This window comes from Neoarius graeffei, chromosome 6, assembly GCF_027579695.1.
Source record: "Neoarius graeffei isolate fNeoGra1 chromosome 6, fNeoGra1.pri, whole genome shotgun sequence".
Lineage (NCBI taxonomy): Eukaryota > Metazoa > Chordata > Actinopteri > Siluriformes > Ariidae > Neoarius > Neoarius graeffei.
This window is the reverse complement of record NC_083574.1, coordinates 86,825,840-86,839,409: the sequence shown is the minus strand read 5'-3', so window position 1 is coordinate 86,839,409 and position 13,570 is coordinate 86,825,840. Positions and strand designations below refer to the sequence as shown.

General features: G+C 39.5%; 1 protein-coding gene across 2 annotated transcripts in view; it reads left to right on the top strand.

Moving 5' to 3' along the window:
• The first annotated feature begins 3,147 nt into the window (after nt 1-3,147).
• The window catches only part of tars3 (threonyl-tRNA synthetase 3), a 68,340-nt gene continuing 57,917 nt past the window's right edge, over nt 3,148-13,570 (top strand). For both annotated transcript variants that reach the window (XM_060924159.1, XM_060924158.1), the window contains exons 1-4: nt 3,148-3,508; nt 3,732-3,827; nt 4,198-4,385; nt 12,617-12,740. In XM_060924159.1, coding sequence (XP_060780142.1) covers nt 3,206-3,508; nt 3,732-3,827; nt 4,198-4,385; nt 12,617-12,740 — 711 coding nt within the window. In that variant the 5' untranslated portion in view covers nt 3,148-3,205. The remainder of the gene's footprint in view (nt 3,509-3,731; nt 3,828-4,197; nt 4,386-12,616; nt 12,741-13,570) is intronic.

The window sequence follows — 13,570 nt, the reverse complement described above, 5'->3', positions numbered from 1 at the left end:
TGCATGTTGTGTCCGTTTTATTTTATTTTATAATTCTGCGTATATTATTTTGTCCACAAGAGGCCGCCATGGAGACGCCCTGACGTCACACCAGTACCGGAAATGAATTCCTCATAAATATAGTATACGATATGTATGAATTCTATCAAATATGACACAAATTTAGATTTGTTTCAACACCCAGAACATTTTGGATTTAGCGAAACAATAAATATATATATTTTTAACTCGACAGAGACATTTAAATCGTTTTGTAGTACTTTTCCAGAACTACTTCCGGTATTAGTCACCCAGGAAGATTCATCACACAACTTGCGTCCAAAGTTTTGGGGTTTTTTTTCAAATATGACAAAAACTTAGATTTGTTTCAACACCCAGAACATTCTGGATTTCGCGAAATAATAAATAAAATGTTTTTTTAATCGACAGAGACATTTAAGTCGTTTTGTCGTACTTTTCCAGAACTACTTCCGGTATTAGTCACGCTAAGCAGCTTCATCACACAACTTCCGTCCAAAGTTTTTTCTTTTTTCAAATATGACACAAATTTAGATTTGTTTCAACACCCAGAACATTTTGGATTTAACGAAACAATAAATATAATTTCGCTAAATCCAAAATGCGAAATAATAAATAAGTATATATTTTTTAATCGACAGAGGCATTTAAATCGTTTTGTAGTCCATTTCCAGAACTACTTCCGGTGTTAGTCACGCTAAGCAGCATCACACAACTTCCGTTCGAAGTTTTTTTTTTTTAAATATGACACAAATTTAGATTTATATATTTTTTAATCGACAGAGACATTTAAATCGTTTTGTAGTACTTTTCCAGAACCACTTCCGGTATTAGTCAGGCTAAGATTCATCACACAATTTGCATCCAAAGTTTTGGGGTTTTTTTCAAATATGACAAAAATTTAGATTTGTTTCAACACCCAGAACATTTTGAATTTCGCGAAATAATAAATAAATATATATATTTTTTAATCGACAGAGACATTTAAATCGTTTTGTAGTCCATTTCCAGAACTACTTCCGGTATTAGTCACGCTAAGCAGCTTCATCACACAACTTGCGTTCGAAGTTTTTGGTTGTTTTTTTTTTTTTTTCAAATATGACACAAATTTAGATTTGTTTCAACACCCAGAACATTTTGGATTTATCGAAACAATAAACATATATATTTTTTTAAATCGACAGCGCCATTAAATTGTTTTGTAGTACTTTTCCAGAACTACTTCCGGTATTAGTCAAGCTAAAAAGCTTCATCATACAACTTGCGTCCAAAGTTTTAAAAAATGGAGAACCCAATATCTAAAATTTCCTGTAAGTCCAAAGGTGAAGGAAGTGCATTTTAAGATTTTGAATGAGATTTATCCATCCAGTGAAATGCTAAGAGTGAGGCTCAATATTGACAGTATTGATAACTCTATTTTCTGTGAATCAGATATTGAAACTACGGACCATCTTTTCTTTCAATGTATTTACACAAAAATATTTTGGGAGGACTTTTTAGACTGGCTTTCTTCTAAAATCCAGCTACAACATAACACGAATCTGAAGGATTCACAAGCGGACTATGTTATCAATAACTTACTATTGCTCTCGAAATATTTCATTCACTGCTCAGAATGGAACAAAGTAAAGCCTATTTCCACTGCGTTCAAAAAACATCTTGTAGAAAATTCTCACTGCCTTAAAGTGTATGAAATGCAAAAAAGCAATGCCACTCTTGAATGCATTTGATAATTTGAAAATATTTGAAGACCTCTAGTGGTAATTATACAACTGTGTGAATGGGAGTGTTTTTGTTTTGCCTTGAACATTTTTTGTTCACTCATGCAACATATTTGTATGCCTAAATGTTTGTATACCTGAACATTTGCAATTTAAAAAAAAAAAACTTGTGTCCAAAGTTTTGGGGTTTTTTTTTTTTTTCAAATATGACAAAAACTTAGATTTTTTTCAACACCCAGAACATTTTGGATTTCGCGAAATAAAATATATATAATTTTTTTTTAATCGACAGAGACATTTAAATCGTTTTGTAGTACATTTCCAGAACTACAAAACTCCCTGCCCCCCCTTCAGAATCTGACGTCATCCTCACAGTCCCCCCCCCCACACACACACACACACATCGTTCATTAACACACTGAACTCAGGGACCGCACATTTCACTTTACCTCGCTCATTTGCACTATTCCGCACTACCTCACCTTAACAGCTGTTAGTTTATTGTTTATACTGCTTATTTCATGTTTACCTGCTATACTTCAACTGCCCTTGACTGTTTATTTCATGTCCTTTTGCTCCAATTTATGTGTATATATGAGTGTTTATGTCTAGTTCTTATCTAAAGTGTTTATACTGTTTATTTCAATTATTCTATTTTGTATTTATTGCATTGCCTGTTTGCACCGTGGGTCAGAGAGGACTGAAATTTCATCTTTGCTGTATGTCGAGCATGTACAGCATATTTGACAATAAACTTGACTTGACTTCCGGTATTAGCCACGCTAAGCAGCTTCATCACACAACTTCCGTCCAAAGTTTTTTTTTTCCAAAATATGACACAAATTTAGATTTGTTTCAACACCCAGAACATTTTGGATTTATCGAAACAATAAACATATATATTTTTTTAAATCGACAGCGACGTTTAAATCGTTTTGTAGTACTTTTCCAGAACTACTTCCGGTATTAGTCACGCTAAGCAGCTTCATCACACAACTTGCGTCCAAAGTTTTTTTTTTTTTACGAAAAACGAATTAGTAACCAATACATAATGCAAGTTACACATTTAATTCGAAATTATACTTCTGTAAAATACGTCACTAAATTTATTAAAATTAGCTGAAATAAATGAAAAAAATTACTTCCGGTAACAGTGTCAGGTTTACTTGTTTGGGGCTTTTAACAACAAACATTGTCGCAAAGCAGCTTTATGTAAAATTAAAAGATTTTAACCCCTAATTTATTATTTATTTATTTATTGTTTAATTATTTAAAAAAAAATATATATATATATATATATCCATTATTTTCCCAGTGTGACGTCAGTGTCAGTACGCTGAATTACATCGAATGGCCATAAGAGGTCGCTGTTGTATAAATATTATTATTTTTAAAGAATAATATGAATATTAAATGACCCTCGGACAGGGGAAACCGCCTCCAGCTGTCACACAGGGGTTTTAAACATGGCGGAGCGCATGGCCGCACGTTTGGCCGCACAGGAGCGGCAAATCGAGGCGCTCAGCGAGGAGATCAGCCGCCTCCGGGATGCACTCAGCGGCGGCGGCTTTAGTGCCGAGCTCGCGAGCAGCTCTGAGCTCGAGGACCTGCGGAGCGAGAACGAGAAGCTCCGGTACCGGCTCGTGCACCTACAGCGCGCGCTCCGGGCCGAAGTGGAGCTCGAGACGCAGGGCCAGGCCGGCGCGCGCACAGGCCACGAGCACGAGACGAGCACGGGAGAAACGTCAAAAGTAAATGCACCCCAGAAGGTTGGGCTAGTATTATTTATTATTATTATTATTATTATTATTACTAGTAGTAGTAATAATATTGGCTGACGTCACAACACATTATGCAAATTCTCTGTGCCTTTATACTTCTCTTATAAGCAGCTGATACAGAATATACTCACTCAGCATCAACACAAACATTAATGCTGCTCATATAGTTCACTATATTTTTTTATTCTGGTATGCACACCCCACACCGCAGCGCACTGAAGTGACAAAGCCTCCAGAGATCCAAAACTCAACAGACAAGAGCAAGAAGAAGGAGAAAGCCAAAGCACAGGGAGGAGGAAGAGGGGAGGTATTTCAAAATAAATAATGTTGTTTTTTCCTCTTTATCTCTCTTTTCTGATCATCGTTCATTATCAATATCGCTGACATGATGCACTGGCAGAATACGCTTGCACCCATGTTGCATCAGTAACACCAGACTGGCTGTATTTATAGTGACCTGTAACCTGTTTCGTCAGCCGGAAGCCTGTGTATCTAGTGTAATACGAGGAGATGTACTGACCCTGGGTCAGAGAAAAATAGTAAATGCATGACGGTCTTAACTTGCTGTTATTAGTTCTAGAAAAGGAGTTCTAGTGCAGGCTGGATGATATAAATTAACCATGAATTAAACTGTTAGTATTTGAATACTTGAGTGCATGTGTTTTGTCCCGGATTAGCTGAACCCGTGGCCTGGATATATCTCTGAGCGCCTGGAGCTCTATAAGAGACTGAAGAAGGAGAGTGACGCCAATCTGGCCAAGCAAGCAGCCAACAGCAAGCCCATCTCCGTCCAGCTGCCTGATGGACAAAAAGTGGAGGCTCGATCCTGGGTCACCACTCCTTATCAACTTGCGTGCGGTGTCAGGTGGGCTACTGGGATGAATCTTCTTTGACGTTAAGGCTGCATCGTGGCCTAGTGACTGTGTGCGTGTAATGTAGGAGATCATATTTGAAAATAATGTCAGTGCAGAGATCAGTTTGGGTTTACAGCATGATTAAGGTACAGATTGTTCTTTGGATCCACTCCTGCACTTATCCAGATAACACACGTACCAGGCTTGTAGTACTCGAGTCTGACTCGGGCCCTAATTTTGAGTAATCGTGACTCGACTTGGACTTGAGCACTAGTGACTCGGACTCATGCATTAACTGCATTCGGACTCTGATTTTTTCTTTATTTTTTGTAACATTAATTTTTGTACTAATTTCGTGTGTCATACCTGTGCGCCTCTCGGGCGCGCTCCGGACAGCGCACTCTCCGGAAAACTGTGAAAAGACACTTACTTTGCGAAGTATTGTGTTGCGTCGCTGATACATTACCGAGCCTTATGTCCTTGTTTGGTTTCCCTGATTTCCTGTTTCTCGTCTTTGATTCTGCCGAGTCTACGATAGCCTGTTTGTGCCTCACTCAACCTATTGCCTGTTTCGCTGTTTCACGATTTTGCCTGCCGTTCTGGATTGTTTACCGTCTTCACTTGTATCAATAAACACACCTTCTGCACTTACAGCCGTCTCCCAACCATCTCTGACAGAATACTTCACACTCCCTGATAAAGAGAAGCACATTCACCTGTTCATACGTCATGTTCAGGAACAAACTAATGTTAATGGCGCTGAAACAGCCACCGTCAAATGGTGCAGTTGGAGTCTTGTTCTCGGACTCAGAAATTTTTTGACTCAGACTTAAACATTGGGGGTTCAAGACTGGACTTGGACTTGAGGTTTAGTGACTCAACTATAACACTGACACGTACACCATGGCAAGTTATTATATTAAATTATATAGTGGGTTTCGTCTAAATATCAGTAATTAGATTTTGAATGTCTACAAACGAATATAGACTCCTAAGAATGACAATTTTAGAATAATAACAAAAGTAAGAAGAGTAATTCAAGAGACATTTGAATTTAAAGGAACACAAAATGCCAAATGATAATCCGATCCTCTAAATCTTTTATAACAGGTGAAAATGTACGGAAGCCGCGAGAGGCCCTTCATATAATCTTTTTTTTATTCACCTTGTTATCCCGAGATAACGACATAATTAATTCAGGATCTCGAGAAAACAACACCAATAATTTGAGATCTCGAGAAAACAAGACAATTATTCCGTGATCTCAAGAAAACAGCTGAGATTTCTAGCAGAGCTGCGCCCCCTGTGGGTCAGACAACGAAAACTTAGAAATTGTCGGACATGTAACAGAGCAGAAATGGCTTTTTACGATGCCTTGAGAGAGAGGGGGGCCAGTCTTCTGCGGAGGTGCCGCGGACTAATTTTGAAATTATCCCTTATTAAAAGACTTGATGCAATCTCTCCCTGTGTCAACCCCTGATCAAAATATTGCCTTATTAGGTGATCAATTATTCCAGACATTCTAATGACCAAAGTTGCGTCTATACAGAATGAGAAATAGCCCCAAAGTCAGCATATCACAAGTCTCTTGGCGCACCTGAATGAACCATTTCTCAGCTGTTTACTCGAGATCATGAAATAATTGTTTTGTTTTCTTGAGATCACGGAATAATTGTTTTGTTTTCTCGAGATCTCGAAATAACGGTTTTGTTTTCTCGAGATCTCGAATTAGTTGTGTTGTTTTCTCGAGATCCTGAATTAATTATGTCGTTATCTCGGGATAACAAGGTGAATTAAAAAAAAAGGATTATATGAAGGGCCTCTCTCGGGTTCCGTAAAAATGTACGACTCATCATACAGTATTTATCCAAGAGCAAGAGCCGTGGGTGCATCTGCCTCACTGCCAGTAAATATACTCCAGATCTACATTATCATTATGTTCAGGATAAATACACTATACAACCCAAAGTATCCAAATATGCTTGTTGAACATCCTATTCCAGATTTATTCCCCCTTATATAGCTGTTATAATAACCTCCACTCTTCTCTTCTCTTCTGAAAAGGCTTTCCACTTGATTTTGGGGTGTGGCTGTAGGGATTTGTGTTCATTCATGACAAAACAAGAGCATTAGTGAGATCAGGCACTGATATTGGGTGAGGAGGTCTGGTGTGCAGTCGGCGTTCCAGTTCATCTATGGGTTGAGGTCGGGCTTTGTGCAGAACACTCAAGTTCTTCCATGCCAACCTTAGCACACCATGTCTTCATGGAGCTTGCTTTGTGCACAGGGCCATTGTTGTGCTGGAACAGGTTTGAGCTTCTTGGTTCCAGTGAAGGAAATCGTAATGCTAAAGACATTCGAGACAATTGCGTGCTTCTGATTTTGTGCCAAGAGTTTGGGGAAGCACCACATTATGGGTGTGATGGTCAGGGGTCCATGTACAAATTGCTTGAAACTGCTCTTATTGAATGCAGAACAACATACTTTTTACAGAACTAAAATGTTCAAACGTTCTTGAGATATTACAAATCAAAGATTTGAAGAAACGGCTTAATTTTTAGAAAACGGTGGTAATATTCTGTATGAGGATCACATGGGCCAAAATGGGCCTCATTAACCAATGAGATTAAATGTTTTTTTCTTAATAACTTTTCTATTTTTCAAGATATTGACATGGAAATTGGCAGGAATGTAGATGGTTGTATACTGAATACAAAGTTTGAAAATTAGTAGAAACACATAATGCAAATTAGTATTTAATTAGTATTAATTGTGCTGATTAGGTAAAAGCGTTAAATCTGTACACTCAATAAAAAGTAATAAAAGATTATTTCTAATCCCCTCTTTGCGCTCTGTAGGCCTTTGTACTTCTCAAAAGTAGGGCCTACTAGTGTTTATATGAAAGAATAGAAATGATAATATTCGCAGATTTCAAGTTGAACCTCAAAAAAACATCCAATAAACAATTCACATTAACTGAACTGAAATCGACGCTCGCGTTTCTGACTTCCAGTTTTTAAAAATCTTATTCCGACCACTAAGATCTCAATATTTTTCATCAAAGCAACAACAGTTATATTCTAAAATGGTTATTTTTTTATTTATTTACATGAATCCGTTTGATTTGAACAAATAAGTAGGTAAAGCTATGAAAACTCCCTTCAAAGTCTTTCGTGAAGCATAACATCAAAACTAGCAGATGGAAAATGTTGCTGAATCCTTTATCAGAAACCGTGAGAGCGAGAGAACGTCCCTATAAAAGTGATCTGATTGATATTGACAAGTAATCCAGTCAGAAACCGATCAGAACAGAGAGAGAGAGAGAGACTGACTGCTTTCTCGTGACTCAAAAAGAAAACCACCGGCAGTTTCCCGACGTCACGCGAGCAGAGTTTTTACTCTGTTGTACCGACTTCAACCTGCCGTTACTCCCAAAGTACTGAACAGATCTTAACCAGATACATTTCTTTGGAAAGCAGAGATTATAAGCTTCTTAATGATAGAAAATATTCAAGAGTTAATCAATGACAGGCTTGGAAACTTAGATGAGCGTCTGCATGCACAATTTTTACAGCACGGCCAGCAAGCGTCTGATACGCCGACTTCTAGTGTATTTGTGAAACGGTTTCAGCCATAGTTAGTCAAAAAAATAATGACTGGTCAAAGTATCATAAGTTTAGTCAAGGGGAGGAAAACTGGAAATAAGTCATTTGGGACCTGAAAGTCTTCTCTCTGATTGGTGAGTCAAACAAGTCCGAGTTAGATTTACTAAAAAGAGAAAGTTAACTGGTCTTGAGTAAGCCAAGAGAGGGTGCTGTCTTACAACACTTAAAAAAAAAAAAATGATGCTGACGAGATCTTATCACTTGTCAAGCAAGGTCATTGCTCGGTGTGTGCGTGCTAACTGGGTAGATTTTCACCTGATATTCATGTGCACGCTTGTAGTCTTCATGATGCAGAGATATGAGAAGCACAAAGAATGAAATATCAGGTTTACTGATTTAATAAATATATATAAAGGATATTACACGGTTGCACAAAGATATGAAGTTTCTCTTCGAGTGGTGAATATATAAAATATTTTAATTTTGAACCAGTTCACCATTTTGACAACGCACGTCCGGTCAGCGGGAAAACACTGGGAGTGACGTCATCGGAATGAAATATCAGGATCTACAACCCCGATTCCAAAAAAGTTGGGACAAAGTACAAATTGTAAATAAAAACGGAATGCAATGATGTGGAAGTTTCAAAATTTCATATTTTATTCAAAATTGAACATGGATGACGTATCAAATGTTTAAACTGAGAAAATGTATCATTTAAAGAGAAAAATTAGGTGATTTTAAATTTCATGACAACAACACATCTCAAAAAAGTTGGAACAAGGCCATGTTTACCACTGTGAGACATCCCCTTTTCTCTTTACAACAGTCTGTAAACGTCTGGGGACTGAGGAGACAAGTTGCTCAAGTTTAGGGATAGGAATGTTAACCCATTCTTGTCTAATGTAGGATTCTAGTTGCTCAACTGTCTTGGGTCTTTTGTGTCGTATCTTCCGTTTTAGGATGTGCCAAATGTTTTCTATGGGTGAAAGATCTGGACTGCAGGCTGGCCAGTTCAGTACCCGGACCCTTCTTCTACACAGCCATGATGCTGTAATTAATGCAGTATGTGGTTTGGCATTGTCATGTTGGAAAATGCAAGGTCTTCCCTGAAAGAGACGTCGTCTGGATGGGAGCATATGTTGCTCTAGAACCTGGATATACCTTTCAGCATTGATGGTGTCTTTCCAGATGTGTAAGCTGCCCATGCCACACACACTAATGCAACCCCATACCATCAGAGATGCAGGCTTCTGAACTGAGCGCTGATAACAACTTGGGTCGTCCTTCTCCTCTTTAGTCCGAATGACACGGCGTTCCTGATTTCCATAAAGAACTTCAAATTTTGATTCGTCTGACCACAGAACAGTTTTCCACTTTGCCACAGTCCATTTTAAATGAGCCTTGGCCCAGAGAAGACGTCTGCGCTTCTGGATCATGTTTAGATACAGCGGCTTCTTTGAACTATAGAGTTTTAGCTGGCAACGGCGGATGGCACGGTGAATTGTGTTCACAGATAATGTTCTCTGGAAATATTCCTGAGCCCATTTTGTGATTTCCAATACAGAAGCATGCCTGTATGTGATGCGGTGCCATCTAAGGGCCCGAAGATCACGGGCACCCAGTATGGTTTTCCGGCCTTGACCCTTACGCACAGAGATTCTTCCAGATTCTCTGAATCTTTTGATGATATTATGCACTGTAGATGATGATATGTTCAAACTCTTTGCAATTTTACACTGTCGAACTCCTTTCTGATATTGCTCCACTATTTGTCGGCGCAGAATTAGGGGGATTGGTGATCCTCTTCCCATCTTTACTTCTGAGAGCCGCTGCCACTCCAGGATGCTCTTTTTATACCCAGTCATGTTAATGACCTATTGCCAATTGACCTAATGAGTTGCAATTTGGTCCTCCAGCTGTTCCTTTTTTGTACCTTTAACTTTTCCAGCCTCTTATTGCCCCTGTCCCAACTTTTTTGAGATGTGTTGCTGTCATGAAATTTCAAATGAGCCAATATTTGGCATGAAATTTCAAAATGTCTCACTTTCGACATTTGATATGTTGTCTATGTTCTATTGTGAATACAATATCAGTTTTTGAGATTTGTAAATTATTGCATTGTTGTCTATGTTCTATTGTGAATACAATATCAGTTTTTGAGATTTGTAAATTATTGCATTCCGTTTTTATTTGCAATTTGTACTTTGTCCCAACTTTTTTGGAATCGGGGTTGTACATACATACATCCTGTGGTGAAAGTAGAAAGGAGGTTGAGCTGGGTTTGGAGAGATGGAGGGATGCATTGGAACAAAGAGGAATGAAGGTGAGCAGGAGCAAAACAGAATACATGTGCATCAATGAGAACGGGGATGAGAGTGTAGTGAAGACGCAAGGAGTAGATGTAAAGAAAGTTGGTGAATTCAAGTACCTGGGGTCAACTGTGCAGGAAAATGGGGGCTGCGATAGTGAGGTGAGAAAGCGAGTGCAGGCAGGGTGGAGCAGTTGGAGAAGGATTTCGGGAGTCATTTGTGATAGGAAAGTCCCAGCAAAAGTGAAAGGTAAGATGTATAAGACAGTAGTGAGACCAGCTGTGATGTATGGATTGGAGAAGAGACAGGAGGCAAAGTTGGAGGTGGCGGAGTTGAGGATGTTAAGGTTTGCAATGGGAGGTTGGACAGGATAAGGAACGAGCACATCAGAGGGACAGCACATGTGGAGAGCTTGGGAATTAAGCTAAGAGAGATGAGACTGAGATGGTATGGGCACATCCTGAGAAGAGATGCAGAGCATGTTGGAAGGAGAATGTTGAGGATGGAGCTGCCAGGCAAACGAAAACGAGGAAAGCCAAAGAGGAGATACATGGATGTGGTGAGAGAGGACATGAAAGTGGCAGGTGTGGTAGAGAAGGATGCAGAAGACAGGGAGCAATGGAGATGAAAGATCTGCTGTGGCGACCCCTAATCGGGAACAGCTAGAAGAAGAAGATTATACATACAGGATGCTTTTTCGATGGAATAAAAATGTGTTCTGTTCCCTTCTAGCGGGTTTGATAGCATGCAATATTGTTAGCATATCGCTTATCCTATGTATATTACGTCACTCTACTCAGTGGAGAATGATATGGTTTACGATATCGCATGGATGGTTGTCAAGACATGACGTCACACGTCGGAGATGTAAAACATCCGCACTAGCAAGTGAGTGACTGGGACAAATTTGTAAGCAAACATGGCCGCAAGGTTCGTTTTGTTAAATACGGAAAGTTTTGAGAGAATTTTGAAAGAGAAAGATGAGTTAAACACCTGAAAGGAATGTGTATGTATAATAATAATATTGGTTGGCATTTTTTGATGGGGCGGCACGGTGGTGTAGTGGTTAGCGCTGTCGCCTCACAGCAAGAAGGTCCGTGTTCGAGCCCCGTGGCCGGCGAGGGCCTTTCTGTGTGGAGTTTGCATGTTCTCCCCGTGTCCGCGTGGGTTTCCTCCGGGTGCTCCGGTTTCCCCCACAGTCCAAAGACATGCAGGTTAGGTTAACTGGTGACTCTAAATTGAGCGTAGGTGTGAATGTGAGTGTGAATGGTTGTCTGTGTCTATGTGTCAGCCCTGTGATGACCTGGCGACTTGTCCAGGGTGTACCCCGCCTTTCGCCCGTAGTCAGCTGGGATAGGCTCCAGCTTGCCTGCGACCCTGTAGAACAGGATAAAGCGGCTAGAGATAATGAGATGAGATGAGATTTTTTGATGGTCTATCAGATATATTCCATTCAGCTACTCGTCTTCGGCTCGTTCATTCAACATCATGCTAGCTGAATGGAATATATCTGAGATACCACGAAAAAATGCCAGCCAATATTATTTAAATATGTCAATCAGAGCCGCGATGTGTTTCATATGAAAAATGCCAGTTTTCCCAACATGGCCAACGTGTGATTTATTTTTTAATTTTATCGACACATTCACAAACAAAAAGTCCCCAAATTTATCAAAACAATTCACTCGTCGATTTCCTCACGAGTGACGTAGAGAGATTTATGTCACGGTTTTGGTTCTCCATGTCCCAGATGGAGCTCGTATGAAGAATACCATACGAGTGGTGTATTTCCCAGTAAAACACTCGTGTCTGTATAATACATATATTCTGCACCTTATCGTGACGAGATTTCAGGTCTTATTACAGTCCATCTGTCAGGAGCTGAAGAACATCGTCTTGGTACCTGCAATGAAAAAGAGGGTGGGTTTTTCTTTTTTCTTTTTTTTTTTTTAACAGAAATAATCTGACGTGAACACGTGTCTAACCCCCAGCCATACATCCTAAGAACCATATTTTATCACCTGGAGGTGTTTTGGCTCACGCGCTCCCTGACATAGTTACCACCTTGTATTCATGTGCATTTTAACCAGGATGGTGTAAATACCTTCGATGGTGCTGCATGAAAGAGTTGTGAGATATAATAACTGAGAATAAGAGTTATTATTCTGGAGTCCAACTCCACTAAGATGGAGTTCCCTAAAGCTTCCTTCAGGACCTGCTGGCTTGACCATGTGTGTAGTTTAGTACCAGGTGGTTGTTGTGGCTCTATTCGAGCACTTCCTCCTGCTTTAAGGTGTTTCAGTGCCGGTGTTTGTGCTCGTGCAGTCAGGGTCTGGCCGATAACTGCGTGGTCGCCCGGGTGGATGATGAGTTGTGGGATTTGGATCGGCCGCTGGAGAAGGACTGCTCTCTGGAACTGCTGCGCTTCGACAGTGAAGACGCCCAGGCTGTGAGTATCTGAGCTTTTCATGTCTGTTCCTCCTTTCTTACTCGGGTCGTCTCAGTTGAGCCGGATTTATATCAATATCTGGATTTCTGATTTTTATCCTCAGTAAATTAACTCCGTTATGTACGTATGAATTTACACTGTTGGCTCAGATCGAGATCTAATTTATAATAAACGAGCAGTAAAACTGAAAACAGTTCTTGCCTCAGGTGGTCACGGGCTGTTTTTATTTTAGTGCTTTATTTATTTTGTGAAATACTGTGATTGTAGCCAGAAAGCTGCTTTGCGGCCCCTAAAATTCACTTAATTAGATTCTACATCACTTCTAAGATGCTTAAGATGAAACTGTGTGCTTCAGTGTGAAATGGAAATCTGTACAATAAAATGTTTAGTTTTGACTCGAACAAGCGCTCGGGGGCTCTGGGTTCACTTCGTTAGGTTTTCTTTTCTTTTTTTGGTACATATTTATCTATTTAAGGATGATGGATGAAATTTGTGGTTTGATTTTAGTTATTATCCAAGTCACACCAAGTCTTTCTTTCTTTTTTATTTCTTTCTCCTTCCCTTCTTTCTTTCTTTCTTTCTTTCTTTCTTTCTTTCTTTCTTTCTTTCTTTCTTTCTTGTTCTTTCTTTTTCTCGCTCATTTCTTTTTTCCCTCCTCTTTTTCTTTCTCCCTCTTCTTTCTTTCTCTTCTTTCTCTCTTGCACACTTTCTTCCTCCTTCTGTTCTCTCTCTCTCTTGCTTGCTCTTTCTTTCGCTCTTTCTTTCTTTCTTTCTTTCTTTCTTTCTTTCTTTCTCTCTTGCTCGCTCTTTCGTTCTTTCTTTCTTCCTCC